This window comes from Zeus faber (assembly GCF_960531495.2).
Source record: "Zeus faber genome assembly, chromosome: 2".
NCBI classification, from domain to species: Eukaryota; Metazoa; Chordata; class Actinopteri; order Zeiformes; family Zeidae; genus Zeus; species Zeus faber.
The window spans coordinates 28,037,831-28,061,640 of NC_137189.1; the positions used below are offsets into that span (position 1 = coordinate 28,037,831).

A 23,810-nucleotide genomic window follows, 5' to 3' on the forward strand; every position below is an offset into this window, starting at 1 on the left:
GGGTGTTGCGGGGCTTTCAGGCCTCGCTACAAAAGGCTGGTGGACAACATCTTCCCCGAAAACCCAGAGGTATACATCACTCCTGTCAGCACACATCAATTTCTGTCAGCTACACAGCAACTTTCTGTCAGTACAAATCACTTCCTGTCAGCTACACATCAACTTCCTGTCAGTTCAAATCACTTCCTGTCAGCTACACAGCAACTTTCTGTCAGTACAAATCACTTCCTCTCAGCTACATATCAAGTGTCTATCAGCTACTCATTAACTTCCTGTCAGTACAAATCCCTTCCTGTCAGCTACACATCAACTTCCTGTCAGTTCAAATCACTTCCTGTCAGCTACACATCAACTTCCTGTCAGTTAAAATCACTTCCTGTCAGCCACACATCAAATTCCTGTCAGTACACATCACTTCCTGTCAATACAGTACACATCACTTCCTGTCAACTACTTATTACTTCCTATCAGCGACACATGTTTTTTTTTTTTGTTATTGAAGACATTTAAGAACATACAATAACTTTTACAGAATACATACATATAATATAATAAAATAACAATGTTGTCAAATAAATGAAAACAAAATAAAATATGGGGGATTTATATCAACTATATATACAAATAAACAGTCATTCTTGTCAGCTACACATTACTTCCTGTCAATTGGACAGTTGGATCATCAGGAGACATGTATTTATTAATCTTATAAGTTAGTGTCTTCATAATTTTGTTTAATTTAGTTAATTAAAATGTTATAGTGCTGTTTTAAGTCTACATAATACAAACTCATCTTGTTTTCAAATTTTGTTCTAGATGTCCCCAAAAAACACTTTTACCTGTGTGTGTGTGTGTGTGTGTGTGTGTGTGTGTGTGTGTGTGTGTGTGTGTGTGTGTGTGTGTGTGTGTGTGTGTGCGTGCGTGCGAGCGTGTTTGTGCGTGTTTGTGCGTGTAGGAGGGGTTGGTCAGGTCCAACATGGAGAAGCTAACATTCTACGCGCTGTCTGCTCCAGAGAAACTGGATAGAATCGGAGCGTACCTCTCTGAGCGGCTAGCGAGGGATGTAGCGCGACACCGCTACAAGTATGTACACACAAACGCACGCAGGCACACACAAACATACACAATGGCCTCACTTCATAAAATGTTAAAAGCTTTAAAGCTCATACTCATCCTCAAAACTATAGCATTACAAACACACACACTCATACACACACGCACAGATGCGAAAGAAAAGTGAGGCCTGACCAAAATGTTCTCACTGCTCATCATGTCTTCCCTGAGGAGGATAAACCTCACACTGGTCCTCACAATTATAGCAATACAAGCAATACAAACACACACACGCACACACCCGCGCACACACAAACACACACACACACACACACACACACACACACACACACACACACACACACACACACACACACACACACACACACACACACACACACACACACACACACACACACACACACACACACTGTGGAAGAAATTCTTCCGCAATGATCGGTGAGGTTAATCTGCCCGCTACAAGCAAACAAAACTGAGAGTATCCAAGATTATTTATTCTGCAGAATAAAGAGAAAGATTCAGTACTGCTCCAAAGCAGGGCTTGGATCAATCTGATAACACAAAAAAAGACAGGAGGCTTTATACAGGAAAAACAGGGTGTGGTTTGGGTCAGAGGTCTCAAAGAAAGTCTGCGCCCCCCCTCCAACTGTCTTCCTGGGTTCCCCCCCTAGACAAGGGACAAGTACTTGCAAACTTGACCTGGCAGAATGATGGTTGCATGACAATGCACTTCTAGGCTCTCCTGTTGAGTGTCCCTCATCTCCAAAACAGGGCCAAGTGTCATCTGATTCTTTCATATTAGAATTGAGATTGTAGGAGCAAAAACATTTCTCTTCACATGAACTCTGGGGGGATTCCTGGGGAGACAGAGACAAATGTTTTAAAACCCCCTTTTGGAGGTAGAGGCCTTTGTCCTCATTCAAAATAGTTGATCGTAATCATTTTTCTCTCACAACACACACACACACACACACACAGACACACACACACACACACACACACACACACACACACACACACACACACACACATAAAATGGAAAAAAAAATGAGGACTGGTTAAAATGCCCAAAATGTCCTCACTCAACCGGTTTAAAAACTCACAATAGTCCTCCCAAGTGATGTATATCAAACCCCCCCCCCCCCACACACACACACACAAATGAGAAGAAAGTGAGGACCAGCCCAAATGTCCTCACTAGTATTACAATACAAACACACACACACACACCATATTTCATTTGCAGTTGATTAGTGGGTTTACGTTTAAAGGACAATGTTATAATTTGTGCACGTGTGTGTGTGTGTGTGTGTGTGTGTGTGTGTGTGTGTGTGTGTGTGTGTGTGTGTGTGTGTGTGTGTGTGTGTGTGTGTGTGTGTGTGTGTGTGTGTGTGTGTGCAGCTCGGTGTGTATCGCCATGGAAGCGCTGGACCAGCTGCTGATGGCATGTCACTGCCAGAGCATCAACCTGTTCGTGGAGAGCTTCCTCACCATGGTGCGAAAGCTGCTGGAGTCCGAGCGCCCCAACCTGCAGATCCTGGGGACCAACTCAGTCAGTACTAAACCAGCACCGATACAGTGTGTCATCGAACACCCTGTCAGTACGAGCCGCGCACAATACAATATATACCAGCATCAGTCAGTAGTAGCTGAACACAGATAAAAATATATACATATACGTATATGTCTGTCGATATAATATTATTTATCGCAGCTATTATTATTTTGAGGGATCCAGCCTGCAGAGCGGGGCGGGCAGGGGTGGTCGAACAGGGGACTTTGTGACATCATCATCCAATTTTTTAGACTGTATATGTGCAGAGTGTGGCTCTGGGGGAGCTTTGGCACAGGACGGGGTGCACGGTGAAGACCCTATTGGTGTGTAGTGGTTGCTTCTTGCAGGATTTGCCCCGAGTCGGGATGACGTGGAACTCGGAAAATAAGTTAGAACTGATGCTGTATTCCATGGAAACTCTATTTGGAAATTCTATTTAAGCTGGATAAGAAGTGATGCTGTGTTTCATGGCAACTCGGAAAACTGTAATTCGTGGCTAATGTGACTAATTTGTTATTCATTATTTTAATAATAACAAATTGTTATTATGAAATTAATATGTGTGTGTGTTTGTGTTGTTTCTCTGTGTTTGTGTGTGTGTCTGTGTGTCTAGTTTGTGAAGTTTGCCAACATTGAGGAGGACACGGCGTCTTATCACCGTAGTTATGATTTCTTCGTGTCACGCTTCAGTCAGATGTGTCAGTCGAACCACGAGGAGCTGAGCGTGCGAACGCAGTGAGCACACACACGCCCACACACAGCACACACATCTACACACACATCCACACACACATTATTGTACACTCTTGTGTATAAAAGTGATGTCTGAGTAAATACACCTGGTAACTGAGGATCCATGTTTCTGGTACACTTCTAAACCAAAACAAGATTCAATTCTGGGACAAGTATAGGTAAACAAACACACATGCAGACATACACACACACACATAAATACACACACGCACACACGCACACACACACACAACACAACTATATATCACAATCATGTGTAGGAGTGTGTGAGTAATATCGATTCAACAGGTATTCGGGGACATTAGGGTCTGTGTGTGTGTGTGTGTGTGTGTGTGTGTGTGTGTGTGTAGGATCCGACTGGCAGGAATTCGGGGACTTCAGGGCGTGGTCAGGAAAACGGTGAACGATGAGCTTCAGGTCAACATCTGGGAGGCGGCCCACATGGACCAGATCATCCCATCACTACTCTTCAACTTGCTGGACGACACACACACTGACAGGTCAGCAGTGTACGTGTGTGTGTGTGTGTGTGTGTGTGTGTGTGTGTGTGTGTGTGTGTGTGTGTGTGTGTGTGTGTGTGTGTGTGTGTGTGTGTGTGTGTGTGTGTGTGTGTGTGTGTGTGTGTGTGTGTCTGTGTGTGTTAAGGCTCTGGCATTGTACGACGTGTTACGAAGTGTGTTTCAAACGGTGTGTAGGAAGTATACTACTTCAAACAGAGGAAGAACTTTTCTACAAAGAACACAAGGTGAACATTATCATAACACTGTTCATGAAAAAAGTGAGGACAGGCCAAAATGTCCTCACTACCCAAAATGTCCTAGTTTTCCAAAATGTCCTCACTTCCCACAATGCCATCACTCGCCAGGTATAGCAATACAAACAAGTATAGCAATGTGTGTGTGTAGGATTGTGTATAAGGACCCAAATTCCCATGTCCTATCTCCTCAGAATGTCCTCACTCAAAAGGTCACAATGGTCACAAAAGGTCACTGACCACTGACACTGGTCCTCCCAAGTATAGCAATACAAACAAGTATAGCAATATATGTATATAGGATCCTTGTAATAGGTTTTCGGGGACTTCAGTGTGTGTGTGTGTGTGTGTGTGTGTGTGTGTGTGTGTGTGTGTGTGTGTGCGTGTGTGCGTTCGTCTGTGTGTGTGTGTGGCAGTGACAAGGACAGTCCTGTGGAACAGACTGAAAGATGCTTTAGAGAACTTCTGGGTCGAGCTGCATACGGACACATCACCAACGCCATCAGACCTGTGCTAATGTAAGTAACACACACACACACACACACACACACACACACACACACACACACACACACACACACACACACACACACACACACATTTTTCTGTAATGTGTGTATATTGTGTACTGTGTGTTGTGTTCAGGCACTTGGACTCTCACAGTCTTTGGGAAGAACAGCGCTTCGCTGTTCGCTGCTTCCACATCATCATGTACTCCATTCAGGTGAGCATTAATGAATTAAATAATTAATTCACCCTTCATCCATTCATTCAGATGAACATTTGGCCATTAATTAATTCCGTCATCCATTCATTCATTCATTCATGCATTCATTCATTCATCCATCCATCCATTCATTCACGCAAACATTCATCCATTCATTCATTCACATGATCACCGTCCATTAATGAATGAATTAATTCATACATTAATTCAAACATTCATTCAAACATTCATTCATTAATTCACATGTGCATGCATTCATTCATTCATTCAGGTTAACATTCATCCATTCATTCATTCATTTATCCAAGTACAGTATGTGACCCACCGCGTGCTTTAGCTTTCGAGATTTTTTTTACATCATTTAAAAGAGGAGAATCAAAGCTTCCAAACAAGGTGTCACTTGTGCAAATCAAGTTAATATTTTTAAAGCTATGACTTGTTAATGACAAGGGTGTGGCAAACCCTGTTTCTGAGATAATCACCTCAAAAGTTTTACCCACACCAGCTTCATTCAGCCAGCTCCCACAATGCAAATGGGGTTGGCGGACAAACAAAGCCTCATGGCTACTTAACATAATGTTGAATGGGACAATCACGAACAGCTCAACAACACACAACTAATTTTGTTTTTGAAAAAAAGCCTTTATTTAACAGTAAGAATATACATGTTTTATAAAAATTGAATTATTTTGGAGTTTAAAAGTACGGACAACACAACTAAATGTAGAGTCTATCAATATTATTAGTCTCAGAAAATCTGAAATCTGAATATCTGTCACCAACCTCAACGGACTTCATCATGTCATCAACTTCTTCTGTTGTAACAACAACGGGCGTATCATTGGTCTCCTCCGGTGGTTATTGAAAATATTCTGTTTCATTGTCACATTAAGTTTGAAATCCACTGTTTGAAATGTTCTCCAAGTCCGGAGTAATATCTGATTCAGCAGCGCTGTCGTTCTCCGCGTCGCTGTCGGAGAACTGATTATCAACGCAGAAAATGAAGTTCAGTATGCGCTGCTAACACTGACTTGGATCTATCGCACTGGTCAGATTAAGGTCTGAAATATGATTCAGAGCTTCCTCCACCCGCTACGCATAATCCATAATGATACGGAGAAGAAAGTTTTTACAGACAAGTGAGACCGAAACACCCCTGTGCTGCGCTTTAACTGTCTGTTTACGGAAGTGACGTAGGTGCGTGACGCGAAGGGTTTTTGTTCTTCGCCGTTTCACAACAGTGGCTCCATATGTGTATAAGTAGTACGATTTAAAGGTTGAACTCTATCAAAACGGTTTCACATTGTGACTTCACATCACGTGGAATATGGAGGAATGATCTTCACCCGGTAGCTCAATTTAAAGGTGCTGTTCCGCGTCTCGGTAAATGAACTGCCTTTCCCCATGTCATGCAACGGGAATATTTAACTCCGTAGTTTAGCATTTTTCTACTATTTATAAATCAAACTTGGTTTTGAAAATATGTTGAAAGAAACACAAAGGAACACGAATCTGTAAAAATCTAATTTTCCTTCAAGAAAGGTTTTTTTAACTTATTTGGCTGCTCCTGGCGATCTTAGAAATGCGCGAGATGGCGGGTTTTGCTGTGATGGGTCACATATTTGTCTCTTATTCATTTACAAATTCAATATTTCATCCATTCATTCATTTATGCAATTTACAGTATGCACTGCAAGGGCTATGATTGCACAGCAGCTCCCGTAAAACATATAACTATCTACAGTACTGTATATCTATATGTAAATATAGATAGATAAAATGTATAAAAATTATGAGTCTCCCGTCCAGTCGCAGCACTCCCACCTGGTGATCCAGCAGCTGGTAGGTCACCTGGACTCCCAGAGCAGGACTCCGGCCTCCGTCCGAGCTGGGATCGTGGAGGTTCTGTCCGAGGCTGCGGCCATCGAGGCAGCGGGGTCCGTGGGTCAGTCTGTTATATATGTTATTGTGGACTTATTACGTTATATTATATAATATACACACATATAAATACATGAATAAACACACACACTTTACAGACTTAAGACTTCAGATAATATCAAACCACCTTGAAAAATCAAACGTGTGAAATGAAAATGCATGTTTGTTCAGATAAATGTACATCTGCTCTGTATATACTGTCTATATACACACACACACACACACACACACACACACATATATATATATATATGTCATCTTATGTCATCAGTGTTAGGGTCTAGATTTGTGATTGTAATTGTGTCTGATTGAATCACTGAAAAGACGATATGGTTGACAGGTATGCCTCAGCTATTAGTGTTAGCTTGTGACTAACGAAAAGAGAAACGCACAGCAGAATTATTTTTGAAATACCTATATTTTCCTCGTCTGAAGTTTCTCCAAGGAAAATTGGTATTAATTCCTCTTTCTTTTAAAAGATTTGTGAGACAGAGCACTTCCCATGCTTAGCTCTTAGCTTACACAAAATGCTTGCAGGTCGGGCGCAGGCAAGAAAAAAAATAGTTTTCCTTTGCAAAGGCAGTTCTCAAGTTGTGGGTGGAGTGACTCAGATGGGGGCGGTCCCAATTGAATGAGCCTCCACTTGACGTAGGAAGAAGAGGCAAATTCGAACGGCTTGTTGAATCACATGTTTTCTGAAAAAGGCAGCTCACAAAGAACTGACTGAGTTGTCTTATTTCACAGTTTGTGTGTTAGTAGGCCCATCAGAGACCCAAATGTATGTGCACAAGCACTGCGTTTTTCATAATATGGGACCTTTAACTACAGTCCTTTAGTATGCTAAACTATGCTACATTAGCTGACCTGCTGTATGTGCGCGTGTGTGTGCGTGCCTGTGTGTGTGTGTGTGTGTGTGTGTGTACAGGTCCCACGGTACTGGAGGTGTTTAACACGTTGCTACGGCAACTGCGTCAGAGTGTCGACTATCAGCTGTCTGGCTGCTACGACCGGACAGAGAGTCACATGACCACGGCCGAGGAGGAGAAGAATCTGCAGGAAGCCGTCATCAAGACCATAGGTCCGAGAGCCCTGATTGGTCGAATCGTTACCATGTGGACGAGCTGTTTGGCACGAACAAAACAGAAGAAAATGAACCAAATAACAGACAAGCTTGTTGGCTGTTTGGCTTGGTTTGATTGTTGTTTCATAGAATAGCTAAATAGCATGTGTAGTTACCCAGTCGCAAATGAGACAAATGAACGAAACGAAAAGAACTAAACGAACAAAACAAACAAAATGAACAAAACTAAGTAAATTAAAAGGGTTAAATGCGCAACTCTTTTGCCGGAGGGCCTCAGACTCCTGAGTCATTTAGAGGTTTTTTTCGCTATGAACAAGTCGTTCAAAAGCCTTGCCTCTGCGGTTCTGTTGCAGGTTCTTTCGCCCATAGGTCACGCTGTTTATCAACAGACAAAACAAAACAAAACAAAACAATCCAAACCAAACAAATCTTTTGCCTCTATGGTTCTGTTGCAGCCTGTACCCAGGGTCAGAGGTCATGCTGTACATCAATAAGCAAAAGGAAATTAACAAAACAAATCGAACAAAATGACCAAACGACCCAAACAAAAAATGATCTGAACAAAATGAAATTAACCGAATTGAACCACAAGACTCTTTTGGCTCTACTGTTCCTTTGCAGGTTCTTTCGCCAACACGCTTCCTGTTTACCAGAGGTCAGAGGTCATGCTCTTCATCATGGGGAAAATCCCGGTTCCGGGGATCATTCCTGCTCTGGGATCGCCCAACTCCGGGTACCATACCACCCCTCACGACATTTAGTCTGGAAATATTGGAGAAAAAAACAACTTCATTATTAAAAAGACGGAAATCCAATGAATCTTCCTATCTCTGTTCTGTTTCTATCTCTCTCTCTCCCTTTCTCCCTCCCTCTCCGCCTCTGTTTCTCTCCCTTCCCTCTCTCAGGATTGAGGGCAGTAGGATGATCCAGGTCATGCTATTGAAATCCCTTCTCCAGGTTATTCTATCGTTTTCTAGCGATGTTTCGAATGCTTTCATCCTGTTTTCATATGATTCATTCTGTTTGGAACACAAAGATGGCTCTGTTTCATATGGAGGGCCACCACCCTGGTAGGTAGCATGGACACTGCTTGGGTAGGTAACAAGGACAGTTAGTGGGTATGTAGTAACTTTGGGACACTTCATTGGTAGGTAGCAAGGACACTTCCTAGGTATGTAGTAACTTGAAGACACTTGTTTAGTAGGTAGCAAGGACACCCTCTGGGTTGATAGTGCAAGCAAGGACACTTCCTTGGTATGTAGTAATTTGAGGGCACTTCCTTTGTATGTAGTAACTTTCAGACACTTCCTTGGTATGTAGTAACTTGAGGACACTTCCTTGGTAGGTAGCAAGGACGCCCTCTGGGTTGATTGGGCAAGCCAAGACACTGCCTTGGTATTTAGTAACTTTAGGACACTTCCTTGGTATGTATTAATTTGAGGACACTTCCTCGGTATGTAGTAACTTGAGGACACTACCTTGGCAGGTAGCAAGGACACCCTCTGGATTGATAAGGCAAGCAAGGACACTTCCTTGGTATGTTGTAACTTTAGGACACTTCCTGGGTATGTAGTAACTTGAGGACACTACCTTGGTAGGTAGCAAGGACACCCTCTGGATTGATAAGGCAAGCAAGGACACTTCCTTGGTATGTTGTAACTTTAGGACACTTCCTGGGTATGTAGTAACTTGAGGACACTACCTTGGTAGGTAGCAAGGACACCCTCTGGATTGATAAGGCAAGCAAGGACACTTCCTTGGTATGTTGTAACTTTAGGACACTTCCTGGGTATGTAGTAACTTGAGGACACTACCTTGGTAGGTAGCAAGGACACCCTCTGGATTGATAAGGCAAGCAAGGACACTTCCTTGGTATGTTGTAACTTTAGGACACTTCCTGGGTATGTAGTAACTTGAGGACACTACCTTGGTAGGTAGCAAGGACACCCTCTGGATTGATAAGGCAAGCAAGGACACTTCCTTGGTATGTTGTAACTTTAGGACACTTCCTGGGTATGTAGTAATTTGAGGACACTTCCTCGGTATATAGTAACTTAAAGACACTTCCTTCGTAGGTAGCAAGGACACCCTCTGGATTGATAGGGCAAGCAAGGACACTTCCTTGGTATGTAGTAATTTGAGGACACTTCCCTGGTATGTAGTAACTTTCAGACACTTCCTTGGTATGTAGTAACTTTCGGATATTTCCCAGGTTTGTAGTAACTTTCGAACACTTGCTTGGTAGGTAGCAAGGACACCCTCTGAGTGGACAGGTAAGGACAGTGATAACTTGCTTACAAGCTCCCCAATAGTATGTGGTATTATGATGTCGGTTTACATTTATTGTGCATTTATTCATTTAGCAGACACTTTTGTCCGAAGAGACTTACAGTGCATGAGCCGCTGTTTCTAAATTCAACCAGACACAAGTGCAAGATGCTGTAAGGAATCATGAAAAAAGTTGCGTTATTAGTCATTTTAAAACAGTGTGTGAACAGTCACTTGACCTCGCACTCAAAGGTTATGGTGAAACAACAACAGCAAGATTTTATTTCACCTTTACAGTAGCTAACTTACAACAAGCCAATGATAAACACTTACTGTACTATAGGTATGTGGTACTACAGTATGTGGTACTACATAGGACTAAACTGTGTGGTACTCCAGTATGTGATACTACATTATACTACACTATGTGGTACTCCAGTATGTGGTACAGTGGTACCTCGACTTACGACTGCATCTACTTATGACTAATCCAAGATATGAGCAGCGATAGTCGCAAAAATTTGTATCGACTTGCGACCCACTGCTCTAAGATACGACCGTGGAAATTTGCAGTTGGCGTGTCGGCGATCAGTCAGCAGTCAGTCAGCAGTCAGTCAACAGTCAGTCAGCGGGCGACCTACATCGTGTGTGCACGTAGTTTGTGGCGTATCGATATATTTTTTTATATTTATTGTGTTTGTGCTGTGTATTTTGTTTATTTTCATCCTTCATGATTTCATAATTTATATGGGAAAAATTGCTTCGACATAAGACTGTTTTAACATAGACCGTTCTTATAGAACGAATTACAGTCGTAAGTCGAGGTACCACTGTACTACATAATAATAAACACTAACATGCTAACGGTGCTGCTAAGCACTACTGTATATTGTACTGCATGGTACTAAAGTATGTGGTACTATAGTGTATGGTACAATGTGGTACTAGAGTAGTACTCCGTGTGCAGGTGTCAGAGGGCTACAAAAACACTAACATGCTGACGGTGCTGCCCAGCACTACTGTATATTGTACTGCATGGTACTATAGTATGTGGTACAATAGTGTATGGTACAATGTGGTACTAGAGTAGTACTCCGTGTGCAGGTGTCGAGGGCTACAACAACACTAACATGCTGACGGTGCTGCCCAACACTACTGTATATTGTACTGCATGGTATTGTAGTATGTGGTACTATAGAGTATGGTACAATGTGGTACTAGAGTAGTACTCTGTGTGCAGGTGTCGGAGGGCTACAACAGCACCAACATGCTGACAGCGCTGCCCACCTCCTTCCTGGAGCCGCTGCTGTCCTTCACCCTAATGGAGGACCCAGAGATCCAGCTGCTGGTTCTGTTCATCCTCACCTCGCTCATTGACCGACACCACAACACCAGCAAGCTACAGCCCATGTGGTCAGAACACACCATAACAACACACTTTTAATAACATGCTAATAATATACTCAGAACTAATCACACATTTATAACAGAAACTTAGTTAATAGCATGTTAACGACACACAGTTAATAACAGAGTAATAACAAACACACCATTTATAACACAGTAATGACAAACACTGTTATTAACACAGTAATAACATGCAATTAATTACACATTAATAACACACACATTCAGTTAATAGCAAAGTAATAACATACACACAGCTAACTAAACACCAATAACACACAGCTAATCAAACATAAATAATACACAGCTCGTAACACCCAGCTAATAACACATAACACACAGATGATGAACAGATTAATAACATACATGGCGTGCAGTTAATAACATATTAATAATACATAGCAAATAACACATAACACACAGCTAATAACACCATCACACTTTAATAACACACAGTTAACAGTTGTCTCACTCTCCCCCTCCCTCCTCCCCCGTCCTCATTTAGCATCATATCCGACCTCTCAGAGTTGAATCTGAAGATCGAGAAATGCTCTCGACAAGACAGCATGTTCATGAGGAAGGTGAGTGTGTGTGTGTGTGTGTGTGTGTGTGTGTGTGTGTGTGTGTGTGTGTGTGTGTGTGTGTGTGTGTGTGTGGGTGGGTGCGTGTGTGTGAGGACAGTCCTGTGGAACAGACTGAAAGATGCTTCAGGGAACTTCTTGGTCGGGCTGCGTACGTACGCCTCAATTGTGTTCTATTCACTGTGTGTACATTTACCTCTGGAAATAACCTGATTATGTTTTTATTTGTTTGTTCGTGTGTGTGTGTGTGTGTGTGTGTGTGTGTGTGTGTGTGTGTGCTTACCTCCGGATATACTGGAATTTGGAGAAAAAAAACAATGCATTGCTTTACATTTTGCTCTGTGTAGCACGAAACAAGGAATTGTAGACTGGAGTTTTTTGCTTTTTTTCTCGTTTGGGCGCCAAGGGACAGGCTCCCAAACGAGCTCCTTTGGTTTGCCGAAAAGGTTCTCTGATCTCTGAACAGTGCCCACCCCTGGCTCTACAGGTGCACAAATCCCTTTTGTTACACATGTCACTGAGATATGTGGTGCAAAAGTGAGAGCCTGCCGAACTTGCCATTCGTGAGCGAAAAGCAGCATTTGAGACTCGTAGCAGCGGATTCAAGCAGTTGCAGTTTTTGACTTGTCTTTGCGCGCGAAAAATATCCAAGAAAATAATATTTATTTGTGAGAAAATATTCGAGATGTGTGCAACCTTTTGGTACGGGTGTGTGAATGCGTTTTGCACCGTATTCACTGCAGCAACGGTAGTAGTAGTAGGTCGTACAAATGTGAGCGGATGAGAATAGTATTTGTGCACCTGCAATGAAGGATTTGAAAAGGTGGAACTGTTGTGTTGTGTTTGTGGGAGCAGAAAGAAAAATCATTCAAGTTTCAAATGTACTGATACACGTGTGTGACTTTTTTTCTACAATTACAAATTCCACTGTCACAGGTGCTCAGTTGTTTTGATGCAAGAATGCCTTCATATGTCCATGCATGCAGCACGCACAGCGTCTCTACAGGTACGTGTACTTGGTCTGCCGGGAGGAGGGCAGTGGGCGGAGCCTCTACCAGGCGCTCTACACCCTGCTGGCCCTGCTCAGCGTGGAGCTGGCCAACGACGAGGTGCTGCTGGACCTGCTGCGCCTGGCCCTGGCCCTACAGGTGCGAGTCCCTGTGGAGCCCTGGAGCAAGGCACTAACACTGCTAGGGTTAGGGGTTTGATTCCCTGTGTAACCTGTGAACAAGTGTCTTGCAACCCTTGTTCGCAGGTTACACAGGGAAGCTCAATTCAAATTTGCACAATTTCTTTTCTTTTTTTTGCGTTCATTTTGTGTATATGTGTAGTTTTTAATATACTTTATCTAAACAATTTTTTCAATTATTTTTGTTATCTTTTATTTGATCTATCTATCCATCCATCCCTCTTGACTGCTGTTCCAGGATCTGGCCACAGAGGGCACGCTCACCCCGTACAGCCGCTGTGCTCTCCATGCCCTGGTGGGAGCGTATCTCAACTTTCTGTCTCACCTCACAGCCACGCCCGCCTTCTGCCAGCATGTCGCCCAGGTAACATCTGCACCAGCACTGTGCACCAGCACTGTACATGTTTACAGCAAAGAAAGACAGGATGGGAGTAAGAAGCGTAGAGAAGAAGGGAGAGAGACGTGAGAAGGAGCATGTAATGGCAGGCAGACAGAGAGAATAAGAGGCGATGGGACGGATAGAGAGAGAGATGTCACTTGGATGCATACCAATCAAAGTGCTACGTATCACTTTCACTTTCAGCAAATCCTGGCAATATATTATATACACCCGGAGTAACAACAACATCAACCAAAATGCTTCACCTGTATGTGGACTAAACTAGAAGTGGTTCTGGAGGTTCTGGAATAGGTGTTAGGTTCTCTTTTGGGAGCAGAACCAGTGCATTCATAGGAGCTAAAGTGTTCCGGGAGATGAACGCTCATATGGTGAAAATATCCAGACAGAGCACTCCTGGAACCTGTTCAGGGTCTAGGTTCAAAACTAGACTCAGCTGGAGTCAGTGTAGCCTCTGCTGCAGATGGATGAGTTGGCGACGTTATTTGCATGCCTATTAGCTCATGTCTCAATATTTCACTGAAGATCGTCCGAGCTCCGGCAGCAGGGCTCTTTCAGCGCTGCCGTCACAGGTTGGAGTCACGATTTTACACCAGTCACTGCTGAGGTTCCTTTAATCAGACGACTGGAGTGGAAGACTAAAACTTGTGGCTTGACTCAGTGGCTCACAGAGATAAGCTGCTGCCTGGTGACTTCAGGGTTTGATGCCCAGTATGTTTTTGAAAGCCCTGCCCTCCCTCTCAGAGCATCAGCTCAAAAGAGGCCGATCCTGGTGAGGCTCAGTGACTCAAAGAGAATAACCATGTCAATCTGTTCTGATTAACTGGTTGACAGGTGATTGATAAGCGACAGAAGGAGATGCCCTGCCTCCTTCCAGAGGGGATCTTCACTGAGAACCCCAGGTAACCCGTCTATCTGTCTGCCGCTCTGTCTTTCTGTCTGTCTGTCGCTCAATCTGTCTATCTGTCAGTGTCTGTCTATTTCTCTGTCTGTTTACCTATCTGTCTGTCTGTTTGATTCTCACTGTCTGTCTGTCTGTTTAAGTGTTGCTGTTTCTTTTTACGTGTCTGTCGCCCCTGTTGTCGCTCTCTCTGTCTGTTACTCTATCTGTCTGTAGTCGCTCTGTCTCTGTCCCTCTCTAGGTCTGTTGCTCTGTTTAACATTAGTCCGTCTGTCACTCTCTATGTCTGTCTTTTTTTCATTTAATTTCTTCTTTTCTTCGACTAACAACGTACAGCAAAAATGGAAGTTGCGTGTCCGTGCACGTGTGTGTGTGTGTGTGTGTGTGTGTGTCAGTGTTCCAGACGGTGTGTCAGTGCTGGACCAGCACCTCCTCTTCGTCTCTTCCTGCATCTCGGAGGCGATGAGAGGAAACTACTGCACGGAGCGATTGTGCATACCATACACGCCCCAGCTGGCAGGTGCACGTGCACACTCACACACACACACACATGCACACACACACACAGGCAAACACTGAAACACACACACACAAATATAATTAAACATAAACTGTACACAGAAACACACACAGAAAAGTGCACACCATGCATACACACACACACACACACACACACACATTGAGGCACACACACACACACAGATACACACACACCTGCATACAGGCACAATACACACATACAGAAAGACACACACACCATGCACATGCACCCACACACAGACACACACACAAAGAAAAACCCACACACACAGCCATCGATTCTAATAAGCTATTTTGGCAGCTGCAGTTCAGGACCCTAATAGCTTCTACGGTGTGTGTGTACATGTGTGTGTGCATGTGCACGTGTGTGTGTGCAGATGAGGAGCACGTCTCCAGGAGGAAGAGCATCGGAGACGTGGCTTCTCTGCAGATAGAATCACAACACAACCCTGATACAATACAGGTACTATCACTATCCGTCTGTATATCACCCTATCTCCCACTCTATGTATCACTATATGTATCACTCTATCATCACAATATCTATCTATCACTCTATCATCACTATATCTGTCTATCACTCTATCACTCTAACATCTATCTATCTATCTATCTATCTATCTACTCCATCACTTTAATTCTGATGAAAGATGTCTTTCTGGCGAGATATTCAATATGTAACCCCCCCACTCAATCTCTGTCTTCTCTCTCTGTCTCTCTCTGTATCCCCCCTTTCCCTCTCCCCCATCTCTCTCCCACTATCTCGTTCCCTCTTTCTCTCTCTTTCTCTCTCTCTCCCTCCCCCTACTAGAAATCTCCAGTGGAGCATATCACCTTTGAGACGTTGAAAAGTGCCATCGGTAAGTCTCTTTTTCCTGCTGCACTTTCCTCTGGCCACCATGATGTGATGTGTAATGCTCCACCCTAATCTTTTGTCCAGCAGACAGTGCTCAAGTGGAGGAGGAGGAGCGGGAGAGGCGAAGGCAGGTGGCTGAGAGGTTCCACACCGCCCCCTTCGAGGAGATTGCAGCCCTTTGTGGAGCCAAGGTGGGTCCACCTCTGCCCTAAAGCCTCCACTCCGAGATCCAACCTCCAAACCACACCTTCACCCTTCCACCTTCAACTTCCTCCTTCATCTTTCATCTCCAATCTCCAGTTCTCCTTCTTTCTGCAAATCTACACCTCTGTCTCCAACCTCCACCTTCCACCCTCCAACCTCCAGTTCTTATTTTTTCCTCAAACCTCCACCTTCAACCTTTCATCTCCACCTCCAATTTCCACCTCCACCTTCCACCTTTCACTTTCTACTTCAACTCCAATCTACACCTCCTCCCTTCACCTTCCTCCAGCCTCTGTTTCTTGCCTTGACCTTCCACCTTCCATCTGAAACCTCCACCTCCTACCTTCAACCTCTACCTGCAACTTCTACCATCCATCTCCAATGTCCACCTTCCTCCTCCAACCTTCACCTTCCACCTCCAACATCCACCTCCAATCACCATGTTCCACCTCTACAATAGGAGCCACTTGAAGTGGCCTCTTCCAGGTGGCTGACAGCCGAATTGCTGCCAAGTTCCAGTCAGTTTCCAGCCGACCACCATGCGCTTCCCTGCCGGTGCATTTGCCTGGATTCCCCCCTCTTTCTCATGTGTCCTGACAGCGCGTGTTTAATTTTGACTGTAAACACAACCATTTTTTCACCATGAGATGGCGCTAACTTAAAAAAAAACCAATCACGAGAAATTTCTGATTTTCACCCCCAACCCTGACTCATTACCTGAGATATTGTCCTTTGAACCCTGACCAGAGGTCATCTTTCAAAGTTCAATTGTTTTTTGTCTTATGAATGGGAACAGGTCTTAATGATTTGTTTTAATCTACATGTTGCACAGCTGTTTAATTTCAAAATGAGAGCTGTTTTTTTATGTACATTTTTAAAATTACAAAGTTCAATAGCTTTGTAATGAGATCACTCAAACTATGTAATTATAGTTTCAAGTTTATTGTCAAATACTTGATAACAATGCAAGCATCAGTACAGAGCACCAGTAATGAGATTCTTAGTCTCAGAGCCAACTAACTTTACAAAATACGTTAAATAAGGGCATAGTATTGATTAAAATAAAACAGCATTTTAAAACACAATTTAAAGACCATGTAAACAGTTCATTTTTAAATCTAAAATGGAAAGAAGTAGTGAAGTATAAGTAATATAAAAGTATTTATCTAAAAGAAAGACAAAATAAAATGCAGACAATAATGACAGTGAGTCATCTTGATAGTGGACATCTGAAATGGCTGTGGGCCACAACAATGCAGTGTCATACTGAATGGAAAGATAGACTCTGCGTTGTAAAACAAATACTGCAATACACTACTACTAAGAGGTAAGACAAAACAGGTATGCAATACTTGATAAATTAAAGTGACTAGATTTAAAGTTTTACTGGCCTCTTTTTGAAGTGGCCAAGTGTGTGGATTTTTAGGATTAAGTCTTCGGCCTTTTGATTTCAAAATTAGGGTTTTTTAAGTACCTAATTGTTATGTTACTTCAAATAATTGTGAAATATCACAACAAATTCCTGCATTTGAGCCTCTCTGTTGGAGAAACAGTACCCCATCAGCCCCCCCCCCCATTATAATAGATTGATTTCCCGAATTACAAAAGCAATGGTACGATAAAATGTTAGAAATCAATCAATAGAAGTCAATCAAATAAAATCAACACCAGGGTCCATCTGAACACTCAAGATTGTTTTGCTGTTGATACAGTTTAATATCCATGGTTTACTTCACGGATTAGTTGCCAACTATAAATAAATCGCCATATGATAGTAAACTGGATATTTGATTTCCCCTCTACAGAGAGGAATTTTCACTTCTAGGTGAGAAAGGGGTGGATTGCTCCATAGGAGTGTGGATATTTTGGTCAATGGGTGCGTTTGCATATGTAAGGATTAGGTGTTAGGGTTTACAGACCTGTTGGGTGACAGACATTGACCGGCCATTAAGTCTAAACGAAGCGATTGCCCACGGCCTTGTCTTTGGTCTGCTTCATAGTCACTCAAAAATGTGTACTGCAGCAATTAGAGACAAGTACTGTATCCTTGTGTAAAAGTTGTCGACTGGAAGGCTATGATACAAATGATTATTAAAAAAAAACAGAAAGTAGGAAAGAATAGGTAAAACATGTGATAAACAAGAAAGGGTGATGCAGCAATACAGATAAATATGATCTCATACAATCAATAGTCATAATGGACAGATCGTCAATTACAGTACACTTGTGTGTGTGCATTAGTTGTCGGTATGAAAAGCAACAGGGATCAATAGATACTAATAATATACTTCAAATAAGTATTTCCATAGAGTAGTAGTAATAAGTAATAATAACTTATAAGATGCGCACACGGCACACTGTAGGACAAAAAAAACCCCTGCTACAATTCTCAGAGTTAGGTTCACGTCTCACACAATGAGTTGAAGACAACAAAGTGTTGAAGATAGCATGATTGTATTCATGAATTTATCAATTTACAGTAAAGCAGCGGAAATGTACATTATGCTTAACCGGCATACTGTACACATGCTGTGTAACAGGCATCAGTAGTTGATCCTTGGATTTTCCCCTAACCCTGGTTTTAATCTGAGGTAGGGTTTAGGTCTTTGTTTAGAGGCCCGGTTTTTATGTGAGTAACTGTTTATATTTGAGGAAATATGGTAGCTCAAATACATGAATTACCTTATCTTCTAAAGCTAACATGATGTACATTATCGCCTCAACGTTATCCCTGCTATTTGTTGTTTTTATGTCATTCTCTGTCATAAGCTCATTCAATCCTCGCCGAGAACACAGAAGAATGTTTTTCTGAAAGTTTTGTGTTTTATACAAGCACAGTATGGAACCAGATGAGAATGTCACGCTACTATTTTATATATATATGTATCTATGTGTGTAAATATATACACACCCACCCACCCACGCATATATATTACATTACATTTCATTTAGCAGACGCTTTTATCCAAAGCGACTTACAATTGTTCAAACACCGACGGAAACAGCCATCAGGAGCAATGTCTTGCTCAAGGACACTACAGCATGCTAGCAGGAGGAGCCTGGGATCGAACCAGCAACCTTTAGATTACTAGAGGACCAGCTCTACCTCCTGAGCCACCGTCCCACACACTTGGCCACTTCAAAAAGAGGCCAGTAAAACTTTAAATCTAGTCACTTTAATTTATCAAGTATTGCATACCTGTTTTGTCTTACCTCTTAGTAGTAGTAGTAGTACCAGCAACATTTAGATTACTAGACGACCAGCTCTACCACCTGAGCTACCATCCCCATCCCCATATATAAGTAAAGGAGTGGGAATATACTGTATCATCTGGGAGAGGGGATTCCCCGAGCGGCAATAGGACCTTGGGAGTTCCTCGAGAACCTGGCACTGGTGACGCGAATGAGACGTCATCCAGCGGGGTTTTAGCACTTTACTTCATTCTGTGTTTGCTCAGTACCTTCCATTTATTTCACCTTATCAATCCACTAAAATTCTTTTCTGAACCAATTTGAGGCGAGAAATAATCCATCCAGTCGCTGAATCTTCACTCATATTAGATTTACAAGATATCATTTAAAACGTAAAGCACGGGCTTACTCGCTCGGAGATGTTCTGTTTCATTCAATTCACTTCGTAAAATTAGATAAATACATCGAAAATAAATATACTATTTCTATTTTGTTATTCGTCCCATCACCGGCACATCCATCACTGGAGGTTCAGTCCCTGTCCTGGAGCAGGAGCTGAATGAATTTCTCAAAACGGAGTTCTAAGAACTACGATCGTTCCTACAGTTGTGCCTGCAGCGCAGAACATGAAAGGGACAGTCCTTCCAAAAATTCCTTAGAACGATGAAAATGTTCCTGCGGCGCGAAAACACACTATATGGCGAGTTTTGTGAGACATTAAGTATTGCGATTAAATTTGTTGAAATAGTTCACATTTATTGGAGGTAAATTATAACACTTGTTACACGCGGTTACGCATAGTGTTTGCATTAGTTTCATTCACATCTACAAATAAAAAAAACACGGATTAATTAATTCTTTCAAACCATTCGTTCTTTAAAATCAGATATGTATATATTGATTGTATTAGATGTACAGAACATGTTCTGTTCCAAAATATGTATTTTTCATTAAATAAATGCAGGAATATCCCGTATACGCGAGTTGCTTTACATTTTGAACCATTGCTCCCCCCAGTGGACAGATAAAGCATTGCAGCTGCTTTTCCACAAATGCAGCCTGGGGGCGTTACCACGCGCCGTCGCGAAATTACGTCATCGAGTGGGATATAATTACAGAGAGGGTCTCCAAGTGGCTCCTACTGTACCTTCCATCTCCAGCCTCCACCTCCTATCTTCCACCTCCACCTTTCACCTCCACCTACTTTCTCCAACCTCCTGGTACAGCTTCCACCTCCACCTACCATGTCCAAAATCTAAGCTCCAAGATCTACCGTTCATCTCAAACCTCCACCTTCCACTTCTAACCTCCACCTCCCGCCTCCACCTTCCAACCCCCACCTACCACTTACATCACCAACCTTCAGCTTCTATCTCCAACCTCCAACTTCCACCTCCACCCTCTTCCACCTCCAAACTAAACACCCTCACCATCCAACTTCAACTTCAAACCTCCACTTTCCATCTCCTACCTCCACTTTCAGTCTCTACCTTTACCTGTCATGGCTAAAAAAGGTCCAGACTTGGGCCAGTGAAAAGCCTGGATCTCTGTACAATGTTTCTATATTTTGTGGCATCAAAAAACTTAGGCGAAGAAACAATAAACTTTGAGTAGGCTTCGCGAAACCGACTGAACAACCGAACCTTTGTAATTATTTTATGTAGGAAGAAAACACCCTTCTCCTATTACATGTTCTGCACCTTTCCGCTCTGCGAACCACTCAAAATGCTGTTACCATGGTTTTACTATTTTCTTTGGGTAGTTGAATAACCAATCACATTCATTGTGGGGGTGAACTAATCACAGCTCACAGTCCTGTTTCCAGGCTTTTTCTATCTTTTTCTGTGTGGTTCTTCAAACAGCCAATCACAGCCTTGTTACTGGGCAACCTCCCTTTTCTTGGAAGAGGTCCTTCTCTATGATTCTCAGAACTTCGGCTGGGAAGCGCATGGTGGTCGGCTGGAAACTGACTGGAACTTGGCTGCAATTCGGCTGTCAGCCTTTTTCTTTAACAATATATGGGCATATTTCCTTTTCCTACTGTCGGACCTGACCTTGGCTCATTTCTTTGTTTCAGCTACTACATTTTTTCCTTCTGTTTTTGTAGAAGACTTGAGTTCCCGCCTTTGGTTTTATAATCTATCATATATATTTTTAAGTTTTTTGATTTTGAGTATTGGTAGTTAAGTATAACATGTAATATGTTCTTTTCATGTGGGGTTGCTAATTAACCACAACACTACCCCACCCGCCACCTACCATCTCCACCTGTCACCTCCAACCTGCATCTCAAGCGCTCCCTTTCGATTTCCAGCCCCCACCTTTCATCTCCAACCTATGTACAATGTGCCACACGTTGGTACTATTCTCTAGCATCTTTTTGGTACAGGGGTTCTAAAACTAGGGTCTGCTGCCCCAAGGGGTTCTGGAAGGAATTGCATGGGTCCACGGTGAATTATTATTTTAAATATATGAATTAGATATTCTTCTTATTAATTTCTTTCACAAAATATGAATTTTTTATTCCCTCCTCAGACATTCTCTCTCCACTCCCAGTTGGAGAAGATCTTCGAGATCTCCATCAGAACTCCCCCTTCTCCCCCCTGCTCCACCCCCTTGTATGACATGAAGTTCCCCGACCTGTGTGTCTATTAGAGACAGACACATGCACACGCACAAGCACAGGCACTCATGCACACACACACACACACACACACATACCCACACACACAAACACACACACACACACACACACACGCACACACACACACACACACACCAACCATCTAGGTAGTTCCTGGTGAATATAGGTGGACAATTTGCATTTCATGTGCATGTGTTTCTCATTTAAGATTGATTGGGATTCACGTGAAACACCACTAGTGTTCCCTGGTATGGAACGACATTTTACCAACTAATGAATTTATTAATTAATTGCCTAATTAATGAATTAACTAATTTATGAATTACTTAATTAATTAATATGTCGATGAAATAAATGAATGTCTCTGAAATAAATCCTAAAAAAATTAACAAGGCAATAAAATTTATAAATAAATATAAATTAATAAATATAGTTCAATAAATTGTTTTTATTTATAAAAGGATATTTTTCAAAAGACTGCTTTTATTTATTTCAGGGGACTTTTATTTCATAATGCCACATGAATTGTTTCATTTCAGGGGACTTTTTATTTCATATTGCCACATTACCATCTGTTATATGATGAATGAGACGTGGTTATCTCACAGATACAGAGCCGGTGGAGAGAGGAGGAGCCGATGTAGTACCAAAAAGTGATTGCCGTCAGTCAATCAGTCATTTTAAGACATAAGCACCCTTTCAGTCACAAGGTAGGAGCTGCAATCTGCAAGTGCAAAACAACACTTTATGGTTTGGCAAGTGCAACACTGAATTTTATGAGTCAAGAGTGAAGTCATCAAGAGTCAAGTCATTTTGAGGCAGAGACAACCTTTTGGTCACAAGGTAGATGCTGCAATAACTTTTTGGCAGTGGAAAACTACATGTTACTTGTTTTGGACCCGTAAAGGCATTTAACAGGTAAAGGGGAATGGGTGGGCTATGTTGTTATGGGCTATCTTTAAAATATAACCCTCATGAATGGAACCAAGTAATTTTGAGGCATAAATAACTTTTCATTGACAGCTGGAATCACCTTTTGGCAGTCGATCACTTTTTGACACGACACTGCGGTTGGCGCTCTCCCAGGTAACAGTGGTAGGAGTGGTTGCTCAGAGCTTGTCCTAACTTAGTTTCAGATGCCTCCCCGGTTGGAGCCAGGGGCGGGTAGGAAGCAAATGAGGGCCATCAGCCGGTTCCGCATGAGCCACACAATGTCCATTTTGTCTTTCGTGCCCGAACATCAGCACTATGCTTGCCTTACCTTGCACTCTCGCAGCGCTTATGTTTGGCCACGAACTCCGTACCCCAGTGAACTTGGTGTTCGGGCCGCCCCTTTGCACTGTGCTGGAACCGCTGTCAGATGTGGTTTACAGGGTGCGGCTAGTCAAGCAGAACCAGGTGATCGCCCTCCACCAATATTTATGTATTTATTGTCTCATTTATTTATTTCAGGATTTATTTAATAGAAATTAATTTCTTTCATAGGCATATTTATTTATTTTTGTATTTATTAATTTAAAATTCCCTCTAGTGGTGTTCCACACCCTTGTGGCTATTTCCACAACAACTTTTAGCCCCACTCTCTCCAATGCAAGTGAATAGAGGACAAACTAAAACTTCAAAATTCATGTTAAGTAATGTGTATGTGTTTCATGTCCTTTCACCAAGTTTCCTTCACGGTAATATTAATTTTTCAGAAAATTGTGTTTTATTAAAGTCTATTTATAATCTAATTTTAAAGGGGAG

At 42.4% G+C, this 23,810-nt stretch overlaps 1 protein-coding gene across 1 annotated transcript; it reads left to right on the plus strand.

Moving 5' to 3' along the window:
• LOC307247703 (protein EFR3 homolog B-like) lies at nucleotides 1–22,075 on the plus strand (the record flags this gene model as incomplete). The annotated part of the gene is made up of 21 exons (XM_080023826.1): nucleotides 1–69; nucleotides 956–1,083; nucleotides 2,476–2,626; nucleotides 3,243–3,364; nucleotides 3,733–3,882; nucleotides 4,553–4,654; nucleotides 4,782–4,860; nucleotides 6,673–6,808; nucleotides 7,730–7,882; nucleotides 8,507–8,618; nucleotides 8,791–8,842; nucleotides 11,394–11,566; nucleotides 12,066–12,141; nucleotides 13,128–13,289; nucleotides 13,569–13,694; nucleotides 14,562–14,629; nucleotides 15,024–15,148; nucleotides 15,546–15,631; nucleotides 15,980–16,028; nucleotides 16,112–16,215; nucleotides 21,977–22,075. Exons 2-21 carry the CDS (start codon nucleotides 977–979, stop codon nucleotides 22,073–22,075), a joined length of 2,232 nt encoding a protein of 743 aa, XP_079879952.1. The 5' UTR covers nucleotides 1–69; nucleotides 956–976.
• Nucleotides 22,076–23,810: the final 1,735 nt, after the last annotated feature.